General features: G+C 38.7%; 1 protein-coding gene across 5 annotated transcripts in view; it reads right to left on the reverse strand.

Annotated features, from left to right (window-relative positions):
* The window catches only part of LOC108697619 (agrin), a 271,432-nt gene that overhangs the window by 152,731 nt on the left and 96,209 nt on the right, over positions 1-22,492 (reverse strand). For all 5 annotated transcript variants that reach the window (XM_041571408.1, XM_041571406.1, XM_041571407.1 and 2 more), the window contains one exon: positions 21,796-21,840. In XM_041571408.1, the coding sequence (XP_041427342.1) occupies positions 21,796-21,840 (45 nt within the window). The remainder of the gene's footprint in view (positions 1-21,795; positions 21,841-22,492) is intronic.

Here is a 22,492-nt window from a genome sequence, read left to right on the forward strand (position 1 = left end):
TAGTATGCAGTAATAATTGATGTTCCCTAAATAATTTGCCACATTGCCCAAACGCAACACACCATGAATTTAAAAATGAGCCTGTAAAGATTATTTCAGAGAGCTGTTAAAATTTGAGCTGCCTGGGAGCTGACATCCACTTTTCATAAACCTCCTGCTTATATTCTACTCGCAGACATGTCGGTTGTAGGGAGCTGTAGTGGTGTAAGGCAAGTAGCAAGTAGAAACATCTCCCCATCACCTGGGACCACTTCTTTATTGCCCCTAAACTTTTATAGCCTTGGTCACCACCAGTCTCTTAATTCTTGCCCTCTATTTTCCTATATTCAGTATATGGATTTTGTGTTGGCCTATTAAGACTAGCTCTTGTTGCGAAAGATTGAATTTCTTTAAGCCTGTGGGGCTCGAGTGCAGTTGATTTCCCTACATCCCATGCAATAATGATTGTATGACAAGATCTATCAATCATGAAATTGAATTATAGGGTTTGATTTTAACTTTATATTATAGCCAAATGGCTTACACTTAAATGAAAAAGTGATCAATGTTTATTGCCTGGGCCCAGGCATCATCCATCCATACCATTCTCTGCAAGTGCACAGATTAAAAACACAGGAGTCTCAGTTACATGTTTAAGAAATGCAAATGCTACTGGCCAGGTGTGGTGACAGTATGTATATGTTTGGGAAATATCTTTAAAATGTATCAGGCAATCTTTACAGTATCAGGTTCCTGAGATAACTGAGATATTAAGTGACTACCAACTGTAGATCGTCATATGTATGCATTCTGTCTGGCTGGCTCTTGTATCCATACTCCCCTAATCACTAGGCATTCCCAAGCTCCAATTAACCTTTCACCCTTTGAAAGGAGTATATTATATCATGCCCTCACTGCTGTGACAATAATGAAAGATGATGCCTAAAAAAAAGTATGAAAAAAAGTCAGAAACACACCATCCACACATTTTGGTGCAGATGAGTTCAACAACAGCTGGAAAGCATCAGCTTGCACTACAGACCAAGGGAGAGTTTACTAGACTGACAGATGCTGAGCAACACCTGTTATAAAACTGAAACTCGTTGTAACAATTATGGGAGTCACTTTATTCCTGAAGATGGATTTCTATTCGCCCTGTAGATATATATATGCAAAAGGATAGAAAGGCGGCACTCCGGAAGCAGATGATTAAGGGAGTTGCTCCCGAAAAACACGTCAGGTGAGGTTGGTTTGTGACCTGTTGCAATAAACCACCTTCTTTTTAACTGGAGTGCCGCCTTTCTATCCTTTTGCATATCTGACTACAGTGGGAACACTGGTGGCTGAGCATCCGGTACATCAAAATGGAGCTGCACGAAATTAAACATACAGGGGTGAGTCTGGAGCAGCCAAAACCCTTCTCTACTTTGCCTGTTTTCTATTGGCATCCGGAAGACCAAAAAAGTTCATTCCTGCAGACATATACAAGCTAACTGGAAAATCTGGTAGGAAATAAGTACTAAGACCTCTTGGCAAAGGTTTCCATGGAGTCGCTTGGAATTGTAAACTAAAGAAATGCAGTCGCTCACTGTGCAGGTTCTCAAAATTGGAACGTCCCAGGAGAATAGAGCTATTTCATTGTGAAAAATTAATTTAGAGCCTTCCCATGAGGGAAGGGCTCACTCTGTCAGTTCTTAATGCATCTTCCAATAGCATTCATGTAGCGATAAAAGCACAACAGAATCTGCTCCACCTCCACTGTCTCCTCAAGCTCCTCTGTCCAAATGTCATCACAGTGCCTCTTTTGTTGCACAGCGCTGTGAGCTCAGTGCAAAGGAGAACTCATCAATACTACCAGCAGCATAACCATATAGTATTAGGGAAAACAAACACTGGGAAGAGACTGAGGCTGATTCCCACACTGGCATTGTTTTAAGTCTTGATACCCCTGTTTAACCTGCAATTGTTGTTGAAGATATCTCCCAGCACCAGCTGAAAATTAAAGAAATTGTTTAGCCAAAAATGTAATCTATAGAGTCTGGAGTGACTGGATGGACATAATAGCCAGAACACTACTTCCTGCTTTTCAGCTCTCTTGGTTTGCAATGATTGGTTGCCAATCAGTGACTTTTTGTCATAACTGTTTGCTTTTGAATCTGAGCTGAATGCTAAGGATCAATTGCAAAGTCACTGAACAGTTATGTCCCATGTGGCTCCCCTTAAAGTCACTGACTTAAGGTGGCCATACACGGGCCGATAAAAGCTGCCGACAGACAGAGTCGGCAGCTTATTGGCCCGTGTATGGGGGCCCCCGACGGGCTTCCCCGATCAAGATCTGGCCGAAAGTCGGCCAGATCTCGATCGGATGGGACTAAAAATCCCGTCGGATTGCGGCCGCATCTGTTCGTTGATGCGGTCCCACGATCCGACCGCCCGTTCGCTAGGATCCGATCGTTGGGCCCTAGGGCCCACGATCGGATCAGCCCGATATTGCCCACCTCAAGGTGGGCATATCGGAGGGAGATCCGCTTGTTTGGCGACATCGCCAAACGAGCTGATCTCTCCATGTATGGCCACCTTAACTCAGAGAGCTGGAAAGCAGGAAGTTGGATTCTGTAATGTTAGACATCCACTCACTGCAGCCTTTATAGCAGTGATCCCCAACCAGTTGCTCATGTTGCTCCCCAACCCCTTGGATGTTGCTCCCAGTGGCCTTAAAGCAGGTGCTTATTTTTGAATTCCAGGCTTGGAGGCAAATTTTGGTTGCATCAAAACCATATGTACTGCCAAACAGAACCTCCTGTAGGCTGCCAGTCCACATAAGGGCTACCAAATAGCCAATCACAGCCCTTATTTGGCGTCTCAGGAACTTGTTTCATGCTTGTGTTGCTCCCCAAGTCTTTTTACATCCGAATGTTGCACAGGTTGGGAACCCCTGCTTTATAGATTAAATTTTTGGCTAATGAACTATATTAGAAACGTTTTTATTTTGCATATCTATTTACCTAGTTTTTATTTTTACACTGAACTGTTGTTCCTTTAAAGGTTGCCGGTGAAGTTAATGAAAGCTACAATTCAACAAAAGCTAAAAGCTATAAGTCAGAATCTCCTACTTCAAATAAATAAACATGGTCACACCCTTAGCATAGCTCTGAATAGGCAGGTTTATAACAGTCTTTGAATTGGTTTTGCATGATAGCCCATGTACCTAGGTTCTATGCTTGGAACATGTCTCCCATTTGTCATGTTGAATTTAGGGGAAGGGAATGCCGACAGAGATGCATGAGCTTAGTCGTGTCATTCCAATTTGTGGTAGCATCTCAGAATCCATTTAATTAATGGAATACACCATCCCCTCAGGACAGGTCATAAAACATAGCTTCTACAATCATTTAACCCATTATAGGTCTCTGTCAGGCAGCGGCTGCTTCTAATTTAATCAAAGCCGTGCTATGCTGTGCATAAAGCACCCATTCATTTTATGCAATTTTAATTAATATAACACAGAGCAGTTCTTCCCACTAGCTCTCCGAAGCTCATCAGTTGTTTGTGTCACATTAGTCACATTACAGGATCAGTCACGTGGACTCACTACTAAAGTGCAATGTTTCAAAGCTTAAGGTGGCCATACACTATAGGATCCGTTCGTTTCGCAAGGTCGCCAAATGAGCGATCTTAACCCGATTTGCTCACTAACGGCTGGGCAATATCGGATGAATCCGAATGTTGGGATAACAAAACAATACTATGAATGGGCTCCGACCCGTCGGGAGCCCCCACACATGGGCAGATAAACTGCCGAATCGTTCTAAAGGACCGATATTGGCAGCTTTAATCTGCCCGTGTATGGCCACCTTTACTTACTTACAAAAGGTAATATAGTCAGGTGATCCCACTGGTGGCTAATAAAAGGGCAGCCAAGTTTGGCAGTTTTACTTTGAAAGCAGCAAGTAAGTTGCAGGTAAAACGTATTCGTCCCTTTTATAAAATGTATAATGAAGCAATAGAATTCTTAATGAATCAGATGCAATTTGAGTGTAGGACTGGCCAGATATGGGATGACTTTGACGTTGTTGGCCGGCTTAAATATATTGCAATATATGGACAAACAATCCCTGTTTTGTTTAAAGGGTAAGGCATTTTTTAGTAGCTTAATGCACAAAATGTCTCAATGTCTTAAAGGGATACTGTCATGGGAAAAAAACATTTTTTCAAAATGAATCAGTTAATAGTGCTACTCCAGCAGAATTATGCACTGAAATCCATTTCTCAAAAGAGCAAACAGATTTTTTTATATTCGATTTTGAAATCTGACATGGGGCTAGATATATTGTCAATTTCCCAGCTGCCCCAAGTCATGTTTGCTCTTTTGAGAAATGGATATCAGTGCAGAATTCTGCTGGAGTAGCACTATTAACTGATGCATTTTGAAAAAAACATGTTTTCCGATGACAAGTGCTGCTCCAGCAGAATTCTGCACTGAAATCCATTTCTCAAAAGAGCAAACAGATTTTTTTTTATATTAAATTTTGAAATCTGACATGGGGCTAGACATATTGTCAATTTCCCAGCTGCCCCAAGTCATGTGCTCTGATAAACTTCAATCACTCTTTACTGCTGTACTGCAAGTTAAAGTGATATCACTCCCCTTCCTTTTCCCCCCCAGCAGCCAAACAAAAGAACAATTGGAAGGTAACCAGATAACAGCTCCCTAACACAAGATAACAGCTGCCTGGTAGATCTAAGAACAACACTCAATAGTAAAAACCCATGTCCCACTGAGACACATTCAGTTACATTGAGAAGGAAAAACAGCAGCCTGCCAGAAAGCATTTCTCTCCGAAAGTGCAGGCACAAGTCAATTGAGTCACAAAATGTTTTTTTTCCCCATGACAATATCCCTTTAAATATATTGATAATGGGTTGAGTGCAGAGGATCGCTTGTATTTATTTATATGTATTTTGTGGTCACAGCCTCATTGCACCCGTCTAATGGTTTTAAAAATTAGTGGTGAGCACAACTTTCCCTTGTTTCTTAAAAGGTAATATTGCCCAAGTACTCTCTGCAGTCACCATCAGCTCTATGTCAAAGAACACATTATTAGAAAGTGCCTTCTACAGTTCTTTCACGGATAAAAATGGAGGGCTGGCTTCCGTTTTTTTTTAAAGCTTTTATTCCTGTTGACCTCAGAATGTTATTATTGGTACAAGCCTGACTGCCATGTCTTATTTCACAAAGGTATGCTGCATTAGTCCTCGGCAATAAAGAATAGCTACGAAGGCACTGAATAATAGCAGGCACGAAACGTCTTCAATAAAAGTCAATATTTCGCTGTGACATCGTTGTAATTACCAGTTCATGTTGCACTTTTCAATTCCTGAGTGCTTCACAATTATACTTTAGGACCACTCATAAAACCACTTCTGATAATTCAAAGCTTCATCCATCAAAGTGGGGACAAAGTAAGGTATCACGGGCTTTGAGGCTGAATGACGCCAATTATCGCTGCTTAATTGTAAAAATCAGAAATATACAAACTGAAATAGAACCCACAAACCTCCGGATCTATTTTAAAGCAAACCCAATGCTAAAATACGGGTGTTGCCCTTGAATCTGAAGCCTTTATCCAACATTTAGGTTATAGATAATGAGCATTTTTAAGCAGCTAAAAAGAATTTGACTTTGCTCCTAGTCTACATGCATGGGGTTATTCACCTTTAGCATGATATTCTGAGACAAGTTGCAATTGGTTTTCATTTTTTTATGTTTTTTTAGTTATTTAGCCTTTTATTCAGTAGTTCTCCAGTTTGCAATTTCAGCTGGTTGTTATAATCCAAATTACCCTAGCAACCATGCACTGATTTCAATAAGAAACTGAAAGATAAATAGGAGAGGGGCTGAATATAAAGATAAGTAAAAAAAAAAGTTGTAATTTGTTTTTTTTGTTTGTTTTTTTACATGGGGTCAGTGACCCAAATTTGAAAGAGCCAGAAGAAAAAGGCAAATAATTCAAAAACGACAAAAATAGAGATATTTAAAAAACTACAAAAAAAGAAAAAATGAAGTAAAATGCACAAGTTGCTTAGAATTAACCATTCTTTAACATACTACAGGTTAACTTGAACCGCCCCTTTAAAGCTTAAATCTACTAGTGCTTTTGGGTGATTTTGAGTGCTTCGCTACTGTGTTTTTGGGCTGCACAGGAAAATATACAGCGGTCATAAGTCATTTATGATTGTCTCCAGAACAATAGAATGAAGCCCTCTCTCATATTAAATATGTAGTTATGGTTGGACAGATTCAGAATTTTAATGTAAAAAAAACTCCTTTTGTGGTGTTATTAGCTCTTAAGCTCTGCTTTTCATATATGTTTGATTCAAATTGTAACATCTATGATAGATTTTTAAGATACAATTGTCGTGTTTGGTTTGCAACATTTTTTCAACTCTTTTACAAAAAGTTTGAAGTGCATGTTTCTCCTATTCCTTTAAATAACATGAAACATTCTCATATACTGTACTGTCATGACAATATTTGCAATAAGCTGACCTCTATAGGAAAAGTTTCTATCGCTTCTGCCGGCTGTTACTTGCTTTTAAGTTGCCAAATCAGTTTGAAAGAATAAGCACCCTTGGTATTACTAACAAATAAACTGCAGACTTTAAGAAGATTTAGGAGTCTTTAGATACCTTTATTTTTACCTGTGTCAACTATTACTGTCAGCGCACGTGAAGGTCAATGTAAAATGCATTACTAATGCATTAGAGAGTAAAATCAATGAGCATGGCACTGTCAGTGATCCAGAAGATGAGGTTCAAGGGCTAAGAGTCTGTTGCAGAATAAGATAAACAGAGATGAGTCATCTGGAGTGGAAATGTAAGAGGTTAGCAGTACTGAGTGGCATCAAACTTGCACTGGTTCCACTGGAAAGAGCAGAACAAGGGTAAAACACATACAATATCCCATTTCAATTAGGGATGCACCCAATCCAGGATTCGGTTCGGGATTCTGCCTTTTTCAGCAGGATTCTGATTCGCCCCCAATCCTTCTGCCTGGCCGAACTTGCATATGCAAATTAGGGGCGGGGTGGGAAATTGCGTGACTTTTTGTGACAAAACAAGGAAGTAAAAAATGTTTTCCCCTTCCCACCCCAAATTTGCATATGCAAATTAGGATTCGGATTCCATATTCGGCCGAATCTTTCTCCAAGGATTCGGGGGGTTCGGCCGAATCCAAAATAGTGGATTTGGTGCATCCCTAATTTCAATGAAACACAACCTAATGAGGTCATACTATAAGCTGTTTTGACTAGTGCCCTTGTATCACTTATGAGTTTTATGTTTATCGTTCTGTTCAGTGTATATACCCATTTATCATACAGTGCTATGAAATAAACTGTTAGATTATAAATATGGGTTATTAATAATAATATTAATAATAATAATATTGTATACTGCATTATTGTCACACCTACAGATATTTTCTGTATACAGTGGGCAGTATGGATAGATTTCAGTAGGTTTTTTGCATTGTGGGTTATATTTTTACTTTTAAAACTAATATTCTCAGAGCTGTTTCACATTAAGGATAAGAGGGCATTTGCCCTAGACCCCCAGAATAAGAGTTCATCCGACCTCCTTTGGGAAAATAAAGCAAATAATAGTACAGGTATGGAACCTGTTATCCAGACTGCTTGGGACCAGGGGCTTCCTGGATAATGGATCTTTCCGTAATTTGGATCTTCATATCTTAATTCTACTAAAAAATCATTTAAACATTAAATAAACCCAATATGCTGGTTTTGCTTCTAATAAGGATTAATTATATTATAAGTTTGGATCAAGTACGTGGTACTGTCTTATTATTACAGAGAAAAAGGAAATCATTTTTAAAAATTTGGATTAAATTGAGTGTATGGGAGAGGGCCTTTATGAAATTTTGCGCTTTTTGGATAACAGGTTTCCGGATAGCGGATCCAATACCAGTACAAGATTATGTATGTTGCAAAGATGCATCTGCTATATCAAACCTGCAGACTCGCCAGCATCCCACTGACCAGAGCCGGGCCACACTGGGCAGGCGCCCTAGGCAACCTGGGCCGACGCGGCGCCGGCTGAGTGTGCGCATGCACGTGTTAACGCCGGCGCAGAAGCGTCAATCAAGTGCAGGAAGACGGGGAGTGAGAGGACCGGACATGGGGTAGGCGACAGAGCAGGTACGTGCCTGGTGCACCCCCAGCTTTGCGCCCTAGGCACGTGCCTACTCTGCCTACCCCTAGTTCCGGCCCTGCCACTGACATACAAAGAATGATGCCTGTAAGAGCAAAAAAACAAGTAATCTTGCACACTGTAACACTATCATAATTGTAGCATTTTGCACACTGTTTGGGGCATTTTAAATTAGTTCTGTTTGTCCCAGACCACATTCACATACCAATGTGCTCCTTAGCCAAATGGATTTTATGGCCTTAAACACTGATGAACTTATTGCTCATGTTCCAATAATCAGTCGTTAAAAACAAATGTCTGGCCAGAAACCTTAACCAAGAAACTGCTAATTTGGCCAAGGGACCCTTCATGGGTACCTTCTATCATTGTTCCATCACACAAGCAGACAATTTTGGTAGGAAATAAAGGGTGGAAACAAACTGAGAGTCAGTAACTGAAACTGATAACAGCAGTGGGCAATACCAAGGAGGTGGGCCAAATTGGGTTGATCCAATGGTTTAGTTATATGAGCTTTTACTGATCCATTGAAATAAGACTGCATCCATGGACTGGATATCTGACCAAACTCCAGTCTAATATAATTCTAGAATTCAATCTCTGGGCCCATACATAGGACAGTAACCTACAAATTTAATCAGAAATAGGCAAGTTAGCAGTACATCTCAGGGATAAACTTGGTAACTGAAGCTGACAATACACAGACGATCTATAATAGTTTGCTACAGTGGGGCACATTTACTTAGCTCGAGTGAAGGAATAGAATAAAAAAAACTTCGAATTTCGAATGTTTTTTTTGGCTACTTCGACCATCGGATTGGCTACTTCGACCTTCGACTACGACTTCGAATCGAAAGATTCGAACTAAAAATCGTTCGACTATTCCACCTTTCGATAATCAAAGTACTGTCTCTTTAAAAAAAACTTCGACCCCCTACTTCGCCACCTAAAACCTACCGAGGTGCAATGTTAGCCTATGGGGAAGGTCCCCATAGGCTTTCTTAGCTTTTTTTGGTCGTAGAAAAAACTATTTTTCGTTCGATCGAACTAATTGCGGTAAATCATTCGACTTCGATATTCGAAGTCGAAGGATTTACCTGCGGTAGTCGAATATCGAGGGTTAATTAATCCTCAATATTCGACCTTATGTAAATCTGCCCCAGTGTGTTACAAATCAAACATTGCCCAAATTACTATGACATTAAGGGGGCTATTTATCAAAACTATTTTTTTCTCATAGTTTATCAGAAACAAACTCAACCTAACTCCCATCTACTAATTTCGCTTATTTACTACTATTTTAGGCCGAAAACAAAAACTTGAATTTTTCAAGTTTACGGACAAAAAACTAGAAAAATTTTGAATTAGAATCATACAACTTTATTCTTCATGTTTTAATTATTTTTACTTTTATTTATTTTATTATTAAGGTTAAAAACATCTTCAAATGGTTAAAGTAACAGCTGCCACTGACTTTTACATGAATTTGACCGGTTTAGATGGATTTTTTTCGGATTCAGACTTTTAGCAACTTTGTGGCATAATAAATCTCAACTAATTTGAGTTTTTTTTCTCCAAAAATGTTTTCAGTAAAAATGTTGACTAGAAAAAAATCAAGTTTAAATAAATAACCCCCTTCAGGAACCCCTGAGATAGAAGTAGTTAGTTTTAGTGAAGAGCTGCAATGTTTGCAGTCTTGACTCTTGGCTTTACACAAATTATCAAGGTGTAACCTATTACTCTGTCTAGCCAATTAATATGGGACTGGCCCATTAGGAACCAGGAAAACTCCCAGTGGTCCTAGTGTTAGTGGGCAATCCTACACCCAACCATATGAACCCATATGCCTTTATTATAGGCATTCCATAAGACACCAATGAGATAAATGAAGCTGAATAAGTAGAGAAGGAAATACGGAGAATGAATTGCCGGGGTGATATTCTCAGGCACCATTAATATGTCAGTCCACCACTATAGCCAATGTGTAATATGTGAATCAACTGGCCACCAAGGATGCATTTTAATGATGTTTCCTAGCTGTAGTTCTGTTGCTTTGTGGGCCCTGATGATTAAGTCATTCCCAAAAGATACAAAAGGCAATGTTTAATAATGTGTAGGATGTCTGAGCAAACACACTAAAAGAATTACATTATTTCAACCATTTTCTCTGGAAAGAAGTGGTGATTTTCTAAATGCGTATTCCTTGGAAGTAATCTAGCAACCAGCAAAAAAAAAAAAGATGTTCTGCTCAACACTTTCATTTTGCAAGGGCAGCAAAGAGATAAGAAAGCAACTGAAGGATTTGAATCATCTTTTTCAAAGTGACAAGCTTTTGAAGCATAGAACGCTTGCGTATTATAGTATGTATGGAAAAACTGTTTTCATGAAAGTCAATCCCACCCATAAAGATATAGTGATCCATGGTGCTAATAATGATTTCAGAAATCTGCACTACAAAGAATTATTAAAATAATAGATTTTTCATGCTAATTTTGTCCATACCAGCTATTCCTTCAGTATTAATACTGTGTAATTGGCACTGATGTAGGAGATAGACAGTGACTGAAGTCATTATTTGGTTATGCAGCGATACCATGGAAACTCAAAGATAAGGCAATTATAGGTAAAATATAGGTAAAATGGAGTTTATTTTTAAATATCATTCTGAAGTTCAGTAAACCATATGGATAAAGACTATGGGATTTCAAATACAGAGGCTTTTAACAGAATAAGAAATTACAAAAATTTAATAAGAATTATAATTTTCTATTTTTTTAAATAATAAAATATACCACAGACAGGACTTTTTAATACTACTGCAAAGCAACATATTCCTCTATTGCCTGCCAGTTTAATGACTAGCTAAGGATGGTGTACATAGTGAATCCAAACAAGGCGACTGAGACTGACCTGCCATAAATAATATTATGAGAAATATAAAAATATTAGATGTTAATGTGGAGTTATATGATCATATTATAAAGTAAAAAGGCCACTAGCCAAGTGCTACTCTAAAGACATATAGCCACTGTAACGAACATACCTGGTGGTCTAGGGGGGGGGCGACAGGGACGCCCGCCTCGACGAGCGGCTCTGTAGGCCGCAGGCGCCGGCGTCTTAGGGCGCGCGCGGCGCGCTCTGGAATTTCTTAAAGGCGCAGGCGCGCTGACGTCACTAGGGCGCGCAATTCAAACACTATTTAAAGCCCATTAGGGCTGTGGGACTTTGCCCGTGATAGGATTTCGTTCCTGGTGCTTTTTGAGCTTTTGCTGTATTCTGAACCTGTTTGATTCCTGTTTTTGACCCCTGCCTGGCTATTTGACTATTCTGAATTCTGGATCCTGACCTTGCCTGCTTACGACTACTCTACTGTTTAACCCTACGATTGATCACCCGGTTTTGACCCTTTTGCCTGTTTGACGATTCTTGATATCTGCCTGCCTCGACCCAGCCTGTCTGACGATTCTGTTGCCTGTTCCGTTTGTACCGTGACCTTCGGCCCAAAAGACTCTGCTACCTGCCGTGCCCCTCCGCTAGCCAGAACATCTTGCCTTGTACCCCTCGTTAAGTCCAGGTGGCACCCAAGTAAGCTGAGGGCTCCTCCCGAAGCCCATCGGTGGTCACACTACTGGTGAAGCCGAGCCGAGACCAGGGTACTTGGCACCTGTTCTGGTATTGGGTGCCGGCCGTGACAGCCACAAATGTATCTTAAATTTCGGTTAGTGGGTTACATCATTTCCTATAATACATAATGTTTTCTTTGTGTGATTAAATACATGGGAAAGAATATTGCACCAAAGTTCCTAACTATTTCAGGTATAAACTCATCAAAAAATATTTTATTGCTATTTTTCTGATGCTAGAATATAGTGCAGGATATTAAAGTCAGTTGGGCACAAGATGAAAGAACACTATATGATAGACCAACATCCATCTCTATTGTCTAATGTTACTGCAGACAATAATAGGATAACATGGCTAAACAGATTTTGGACTTGCAAGTTTATGTTGCACTTTGCTGGCTTACATCTAAATTTTGGTTTGCTGATGTTGTGGCGCTGCTATTTCAAACACAAGCATACATTATGGGGTTATTTATTAAAGTTCGTATTTTTCTGGTCAGAGTTTTGAACAACCAAGATCATGTAGAATCAATGGCAGATGTCCCGTTTACAATTGGAAGATATCATAATCAGCACTGGGTTTCGTACAATAACCGACAAAATTTGTGGTTTTCGGGCAATAATCCGGAAAAAAAACATACAATTTAATTTTCTTTTACAATTTTAGCGTGTTTTTTTCCTAATTTTTTCAATAAATATAAATAAAATGTGCATGGGAATTTGGTTGAAGTGGTTTTAAGAAAATAGTAAGAAATGTTCGGATTTTAGTAAATAACCCCCTATGTATACGTATATATTTTGCCATTCATCTCTGCCCAAATCCATCCAAACCTTTTTGCCGCCTTTCCACCCAAACCCCACGCCTTGGACCCAAGCAGTCCACCACCCTCACTTTGACTACGACATGAGGTCTACGTGTCCTGCAGGGCCAAAACTAGAGGTAGGCAGAAGAGGCACCTGCCTAGGGCAATGCTGATGCTAGGCCCTTACCTCTTGCCTGTATACCCCTAGTCCTGGCCCTCGCATCCCCCGGTACTGCTCACTCTCCTCCACTCCCCGATCTCTCCACCCCCACCTCTGCTGCCATTATGTGTCCACGCATGTGTGCTCGCGCAGGGGGCATGGGTGGAGCGTCGTTTAAGGTTGCCACCTGTCCAGTTTTGACCTGGACAGCCTGGTTTTTTTGAACGGCTGTTCGGGTCGTAATCGGCTGTCTGGCTTTCTTAATTAGGAATTACCTGGGATTGACACAGTGATTGGCCAATGGCAGATCGCCATGTGATAGCCCTGCCCCTGACACCACAGCCCTGCCGCCAAAACACCATGGCCCAATTACATCACTGCCCCGGCCCCCCGCTGCATCATGGCCCAGCCTCCCCCCCCAGAGTTCGTCAGGGGGGAAAGCGGCATCTCTAGCGCCGTTGCCCTGGTTCGGCCTTGGTGTCCTGCCCTCATGGTGTCCCGTATACATTAACACACAACTCAAGTGGAACAATTTAGATAATTAAATTCTATATGGCTGTTCATTTATCAGCAGCTTTTCAGACAGGATTAATTACTGGGCCACTGGTGTGATGACAATGCTATTACTGCTCCTTCCTGGGGTGGGAGAGCCACCTAAGCTGCCACACCATAAATCAGTGTTTTGTTAGAGAAGAGAGAACTTTTCTAGGCATCCACCTTGTTTGTTTATAAAAGCAGCTTTATTCGTAATTAATGAGGCCGTCACGCTGGATTGTCAAGCCTTCTGTTTCTGGCATGCAGGCTGACAGTTTTGGAGATTGACTGGAATTTCTACCACTTTCCCTTTCATCCTCTCCCCAGTGTTTCCAACAGTGGAACAATTAACATTGTCTCCTAACTAGAAAAATCTTAGAAAACAGATAATAGGAAATCGATTAATTTAGGGAGCTCCCTCACTGCCCATGGAACCATTAAAATAACAATAAAGGCGCTTGTTGGAAAAAGACTTTCTAAATGGATTTTCATAGTGCAAAGCAGAATGAACCCGTGCCCTGAATTTGATAGCTGGAGAGAAGAGACAGACATAAAGTAGGAGGAGGAGGTGTTACATGGAACATAAAAGGGTAATATAATATTCCAATTAACTACCAGCGTGTATGCGGTATAAAAACAAATGTGTACTGACCTGAAAGCAAATTGGTGTAATTATGAATAGAATTAGTGGAACCCACACATAGCCGAGGCTCTAATAAATTCAACCACTCTTTGTTTTAACACATGCTACCCTGGCAATGGAGCAGACTGTATGCTGGCAAAGTGGAGGGCACTGGGCAATGAAATTTGTCACCAGTGCAATACACAAGCAATGTAATGGCCACACATTCTGGGAGATGCATACAACAGGGCAGAAAAAGTATTGTATGACATTCTTAAAGCGTTAACTAAAATGTAACATAACTAAAATCCTCATTTGACTTTATAATGAACACAAAATACCTTTTTAATAACAGTGAAATTAGCTATAGCACCAAGCTAAAACCAATAATAAGCGAGATTGCAGGGAATTTTCAAAACCATTAACAGCTGAGAGACGCAAACTAAATGAGGAAATTACATAATTATTCCAGGCGGATACTGAACGGTAATGTTGAAGCACAGATGAAAAGCTTCTATTCCAAATTTTACATGAATAAAAGGCCATTTACCAAGGTGACCCCTGATGTGCAATTAATACAGTGTGCCATTTGTACTTGTGTCAAAAACTATACTTTTAAAGGAACTTGGCCTAATTTTACCTTAATTGTGTTTATTTGTGAATAGTAACAGGTGTCTTCCGCATCAATATGCAAATTACGGTTATTAAATTATTTATTAATTGTACAGTCATCTTCCAATAGGAACCACACCAGCCCCGCATATTTGAGAATAGTATCCATTATTTAGCTAATTAACCAAAGCCATTGCAGTGGCTCGTGAGCAAGTTTGTTTTTTGTTTTTTTGCTAATCGAAATTATGCTTAAACAGTTTTTAACCGTGTCTTATATACTTGAATGAGCATGGGGGGTGATTTACTAAAATCCAAATTTTTCTCATTATTTTATTAAAACAACTTTGACCAAACTCCCATCCACAATTTTATTTTATTTAATAATTAGACAATTAGACAATAATTAGACAAATTCAGTGTGGGAAAAGACCACAAATTGTTCGGATTTGGTAAGAAACCCAGAGTAAAGCATAGCTTTCAATTGTAAAAGGGACATCTGTCATTGACTTCTACATGACCTCGACAGGTTTGAGATGGAATACTTTTTGATTCTGACTTTTCAATGCCTTGGGGTTTAATAAATCATGAAAAATATGAGTTTTTTTCCTATGAAAAAATTGTCTTTTCCCCTTTTGAACTCCAACCAGAACCGGAGTTTAGTAAGTAACCCCTGAGTGTGTGTGTGTCTGTGTGTATGTATATATATATATATATATATATATCATTTGACAGCATTTGCTATATATATATATATATATAATATATATATATATATATATATATATATATATATATATATATATATATATATATATATATATATATATATATATAGCAACTGCTGTCAAATGATAGATATTTTCGGTTACCAAGGTAACCTTGACTGTGCTTTGACATTACAGAAAAAAATAATTATTACTACAGGTATAGGACCTGTCTTTCAGAATGCTCAGTACCTGAGGTTTTCCAGATAACGGATCTTTCCATAATTTGTATCTTCATACATCTACTAGAAAATCATGGAAACATTTAATAAACCCAATAGGCTGGTTCTGCTTCCAATAAGGAATAATTATATCTTAGTTTTGGTGACGTACAAGTTACTGTTGTATTAGTGCAGAGAAAAAGGAAATTTGAAAAAACTTGGATTATTTGATTATAATGAAGTCTAAGGGAGACAGGCATTCTGTAATTTGGATAACATGTTTACGGATAATGGATCCCATACCTGTATTATGTTTTAGTGACTCAAGTCACATTGTTCATATGGATATATTTTACAATTTCTGACTTTGTTGTTTTTTAGAACTGTGTATAACTGCACACCTCAGAGGTGCCCAAACTTTTTGGAACGAGGGCCAGATTTGGTGAGGTGAAAATGTGTGGGGGCCGACCATTCAGCCTGACATTCTTTGAACCATTAACATTAAATTACAGGAATCGAGTAATCGTAGCAGTAATATTTGGGCACATTAGTGAAATGATCTGCCACTTGGTCTATACTGCTGCCTGTGTGCTGAAGGTGTTAGTAATAGACACGTATTGGAACGTAGTGACGCCATACTTCTTTAGTTTACTGTACTGGCACGTCAGTACGTCTATTGACACCTTCAGCCCTAGAGAAGTATGCGAAAACAGAGTGTGCCTTAATATTACTGCTATGGGATTCCTGATCGCACTGTGCTGGGGGGCCTCATTATTATTAATTTCATGATGGAGGCTGAGGGCCTAAATTTAAAAAATTTAAATTTAAATGCAAATTTGAAAAAGGGCCGCAATTGGCCCCCGGGCCGCACTTTGGACATGCCTGTCTTAAATTTATGATTTCTTGCACTGTTTTGTGTAAATGTCTCTCTATCAAGTTCAACTCTTTAGTATATCCCTAGCATCGCTGACCTACTTTAGAAAAAAAACCCATCACCGTCTCTTTTGCTTTCTGTATTACTTATGTATATACATATGCAATGCGTGCTTTTAACTTTTAGTATGTTATAGAATAGCTAATTCGAAGCAACTTTTCAACTTAATAGTTTTTTAATTATTTGCTTTCAAATGGGGGTCACTGACCCAATCTAAAAATTTTAGAATATCTGGTGGTCTAGTGGTGTGGCGGGGACACCTGGCGCATCCTCTGTCCATGTGTGGCGATACCTAAATGACGCAGAGTTGCGTCACGTCCGGGTTTGATGCGCTGCTGCATCTAACGTCATTGCGCATTGGCGCAAAACTTGAATATTTAAAAGTGCAGCAACCAGTAACACACTGCCCAATGTAGGTCTATTTTTCATAGGTCCTGGGTGCAATTTCTAGTTTGTCTTGCCTGCTCCCCTATCTTGCTTGTCCCTGACAGACTATGATTAAGGGATTGACTCCTGAAACGCATCAGGCATACAACATCTACAGTTTACTGCAATAAACCTGTTTTTAACCACAGTGATGTCCAATTTCCTAATTCATTCCATATAGTTGCATTGGGGACGCAGCGGGCAGAGCACCTGATTTTTTTAATTGAGTTATTTACTAAAACTTGATTTTTTCTCATATTTTACCAGAAACAAACTCAACCTAATTTCAGGTGGAAAAAAATTGCATAGAAAAAAAATGCTTATATTTTGAGTTTACAAACAAAAAAAAGTTAGTTTCAATTTGTACGACTTTATAGAATTGTCACAAAAAAAAACAAATTTATCAAGATTTTGAGCTAAAACCAGTGTCAAAGTATTCGTGAACATTAAAAACAGCTTCAATTAGTTAAACAGACAGCTGCCATTGACGTGAATTCAAGAGGTTTTAGATTAAATATTTTCAGATTCAGACTGGCAGCTTCGGGGCATAATAAATTTTGAAAATATGAGGGGTTTTTTCCCTCTAAAAATTAAAATTTTTTAACTAAAAAAACTAAATTAGAAGAAATTAAGTTTTAATAAAAAAGGGCAAAACTTCCAAATTTTTTGAGAGAAAAAGCTCTATTCTTTTTCGAGATCTATTATGCTCCTAAAATGCAAATCCAAATCCGAAAATACTCCAGCTAAAACCTGTTGAAATCATGTAAAAGTAAATGGCAGATGGTCCCTTTAACAAATGGAACATGATTTTACCTTCAACATTCTCAATCGTTTTGGGATGTTTGCCCTGGTTTTCGTTCGATAATAATAGCTCAATAATTTTGAGTTTTCGGAGCGTCAATTTTGAAAAAGTCGTCAGATTTTATCGAAAATAATTATTGGTAAATTAAGGGCATATGTGTTTGGGAGTTTGGTCGAATTTATTTTTTGTGTACGTGTTTAAGCTTATCTACAGTCCACTGACTATTTGCTGTTGTAAAAATCTTGGGACAAACAAAAAATTGCTTTAGTTCAAATTTTCTCCACTGCAGTAAACTATTTGCAAATTTAAACCAGAAAAATGTTTGCAGACTTGCAAATACAATGAAAAGGCAACTTCTGTTAAGTGCAAAAACACAGACTAGCAGGCTACATTATGTAGGGCTAGGAGCAGCCTTTAGAGCCCCAAATCAGGAATTTAGCCAAATCCTGAATATAATTCTGGTTTCAGTGCATCCCTACATACAAACATACACTATTCATCTCTTTTTTTTCCCTGTGTTAAGTAAATAATATGGCTATTGCTATGTATTTTTGCATTATATTCTACACCATAAAACCCATTAAATTATATTCCTCCTAATAAGCGTAAAGAGGTTTGATACAATAATTATCGCATTATTACCCAAAATGCTAATGCTGTCTAGAGGAATCCTTGCACAGAAGCAAAGTAAAGAAGGATACAGTCACTAGGGAGCGTCTACAAATAGGCACTGTGTGAGGGATGCAGTGGGGATGAGCATCAGTTGCAGTAAGTTTGTCTCACATATAATTGGCAGAATCCAGCAATATCAGCTCACCCAAGGGGCTCAGGCTATTCATGCTGACAGAACAGAACAGTGATTAAGCAATAGCAATCTGGAGAAATATGATTTTATTATATCTCTTTCACACTCATCAAAAGCATCATTGTAGGATAATTTCTAATGAGAGAAGTAGAGGAACGTCAATATTTAATGGTTCCTCCATATGGCAACTACACAGGTTGCTGTTTGCCTTGATTCTGGGAACTCTGAACACAACATCAACGTGTCATGTAAAGCAGCTGTGATTGTAGGGGTCTCAAATTCTGGGATGTGCATCATTTAACTCAGATTCACTTTCTTGAAATAGATATAAAATATGCCTGTAAAATCATAACACATTTTCACCAACAGATGTAAAGTCTATGACTAACACAGGCCACATTTTTATTTGACTTATACGTTATGATGCTGATGTACTAAGTGGTGCTAACCTTCTGCCTGTATACACTTAGCCCTTTTGCTTACTGATGGTACAGTACAAAGTGGGCTCTGCAGCATGTACCAGTTATTCAGCAGTGAAAAGGAGCCTTATTTAAGTCTACCTTGAGCAGACTGGAAGTACAGGGCACTGATTGTGCCTTACTCTGAGAGTGTAAGTAAAGGGCATGCACATTGGCATGGGCTTTCCACATACTGTTCCTTGCATTGTTGGTGCAAGTTTCACCTGTCAGCATGCAATGTCAGATGCAAACATTTGTACCCTAACAGATGCACAAAGATTGTGTGTGCATATATATAACATGGGGCTTTGTGGCTGTTTTTTTTTTTTTTTTTTTTTTTTGCAAAGTCCAAAAGTGGTTGTAAATATTACTTTTTCCAAGTGAATTGAAGTATGCAGTTTTAAATAAGGTGGACATTTCCAATTAAGTATAAGTTTTTTTGCATTTTAGTATTCCACGTGCAGTATATCCAGATCTGGTACAGGGTTAGGTGGCATTATACATGGTAAAACTTCCTTGGGTGCTCCTGGAAGCCTAAAAAAGATTTGTTTCTGAGGAAGGGCCAATAATTGAAATCTTCTGGTCTTTAAAGAGCTATCTGATTTCCTGTTTGCCTCCCTGAGCATAACCCTGAATACAGTAGGCTACTAAACTGAAATAATCATCCACTGACAACACGGAGAAGCAGTAACGTAACTATACACTGTGGGGCAGGCCATGCAGCCGCCCCCCCGCACCCTGGTGCAGTTGCACACCCCCCTTGAAGAACAATTGACCACAAACTTTATGACCTATTTAAATGACCAGTAACTCTCATACCCTGCCTATAAACACTAATTTCTATCTGGAGTTTCAGAAGCTACATGTTCATTTAAAACAATGTACTAAGTATACATTGTGGTCTTAATTATTGATATAACTACCTGTACAAGCAGCCATCTAGCAATATGAAACTAATGTGATGAGACACAAAGGCAATGACAGATAAGGGTAGGTGGATCTGAACAGACAACAAAAGACAGTGTTTTCGGGAAGTGAGAAATAAGATAATCTTAGCAATAAGGCTGGAGGGAGAGTGATAGAGAGATGAAATGGAAAAACATGGAGTAAATAGGGCGAAAGGGCAAGGAACCATTTTTAAGCAGAAATCAGAAGCTGCATCAAGGGAGACAGTGGGTCACACTGAATTTAATGCAGCTTTTGAAATAACTGTACTGTAATAAAAGATAAATGAGTTCCAATTATCTGGGGCCATGAAGAAGCAGTAGCTGCTGTTACCAATAATGCATGATACAAGAGGTAGCAACTGTCTGGTGTTTGGTGCCATTAGTGCTACAGCCTGGCTACATTTTATATATTTATTTATATATTACAAACAAAGCAGAGAAATACAATAGATCTTGGAAAGTGCTCTCCTAGTTGTTAGGTCTTATTAAAGGGGAACTATCACGAAAATGAAAATTAATTTAAGCTTTCTCATAATGAAGTAAGAAACCTTGTAAATACAAAGTTGCATTGTTTCTGAAATAATCAAGTTTATATTCACTATTCCTCTCTCAGCATCTGTTTCTTTTCATTCTGTCTTCATGCTGCAGTTGGGTGTCAGATGAACGATCCAATATATCTTATAGGGAGTTCCCTTTCCTAGCAGATGTATTAGAGCTCACTCAAATAACTGATTCCAGTACAAACAAAATCTAACAAAATAACTGCCTTTTGCACAAATTATGCATGTAGAGAGAGAGGATTTCTGGTGATTTTAATAGAGTGAGCCCTTCTAGGCAAAAGGAGCCCCCCTATAAGATATATTGGATCATTCATCTGACACCCAACTCCTGAATGAATACAGAATGAGGAGAAATGGATACTGTGAGAGGAATAGTGAAGATAAACTTGATTATTTAAGAAACGGTACAGAATTTTTTAATTGATTGTATTTAGAAAGTTTCTTATTTCATTATGTTGAAGCTTTTATTAAACTTTCGCTAAAGTTCCCCTTTAAGGTTAGACCAGAGATCAGGGACGTCCAAACTGTGGCCCTCTAACTGTAGTTCAAGAATAGCTGGAGGGCTGTAGGTTGGACATCCATAGTACATATATTACCCACAATCTTTCTTCTGCTATTAAAGGAACAAATAACCTAATAATACTTCATTGTCCAAGCTATAATAATGTAAGTTAAGCCTTAAAATTAGCCCAGCCATTCTCCTCTCATTAATGGTGATAAAAACCTAAGAACTATGAGCTGCACATATTTGCTATTTTCTGTGCACCACTCACTGCTAGTGCATCTGCTTGACCAAGAGCAGCTTTATGGATTGAATGACCCTATTTCAGCTATTTTTATAATCTAAACTTTTGCCATCATGGATTCCAAGTCTTTACACATGTACAGCTAGAAACAACACAGTTAGTAAATGGCATTCGTTTCTCACTGCTGTGCATAAAAGTAACATGTGAGAATATTATACATTTAAATATACTGGGCTTATACTAATTAAATTGAGGGGGAATGCCAAGCATTAAAGTTAATAGAAGTGATCTCTATCTGCCAAAAGTGCTTACTTGTAAGATTTCCCAAAAGACTGAAAAACCAAAGAAAATAAATACAACAAAAAAAATGAGAGACATCAGTGAAATCTCAATTTACTTAAATATCCACTTCTGCTAATTGTTTATTGCAATACAATAGATGCATGACACCCTTTATCAATCACTGTCCATCTGGTAGTGCCTATACCAAGGTCATTTAATGGAATTGCATTAGCATGCAGCATTGATCTACTTAAGAAAATGCATGATTATATTGTGGAGCCTGATATGGTAACCATATTAGCAATGAATGCACCAATTCTCTCCCCAATAACTTCCCCTTTGAGTACTCACCATCCTGTAGAGTTGGCTGAGCAATAGGGACATGGCCAGGCTTATCTGACAAAAAAAGAGAAAGTGGTATCAGTATAGTAAACATGGAAAGCAAACATATCGATCTAAATAGATTACATAACTTCAATAACACAGATAGCAGTTCAATCAAGTTAGTATAACTCACCAAATTAGAGAAGAGGCCCAGGTGCACGCCTTACGCATTTCGTGTTACACACACTTAGTCATAGGCTGAGCCTATGATTAAGTGTGTGTAACACAAAATGCGTAAGGCTATGCTGATGTGAAATATTTCACTTATTTTAGGGCCTGGTGGAAGATTGCCTATGTGAGTGCCTGCTCTACAAATTTCTGGTTTGAATGAAAACCCCTATCTGTTATCATCACAATGACACATAACAGATGGGGACTATTGAAAAGTTCCTCTACAGGGAATGTGGAAATCTTTTTTTCTTTATACTATACCTCACTTGATGGTCAGAAAGTGATAGTCTGCCAAAGGGGAACACATCACATTCTGGCTTGCTTGGAGGCAGCACATATAATAAAACAAATACAACTGCCATTTGAAAGCTAAATTAGGAAAGCCAAACCTAAACACAACTATTTCCAGCAACCCCTAGAAGCACAATTAAGTACTGTTTTTAAGTTCTTCACCAAGTCCTAAGTTTGCTTGTCCCTGAGTTAGCATCCTCCA

The sequence above is a fragment of the Xenopus laevis genome, chromosome 7S (genome assembly GCF_017654675.1).
Source record: "Xenopus laevis strain J_2021 chromosome 7S, Xenopus_laevis_v10.1, whole genome shotgun sequence".
NCBI classification, from domain to species: domain Eukaryota; kingdom Metazoa; phylum Chordata; class Amphibia; order Anura; family Pipidae; genus Xenopus; species Xenopus laevis.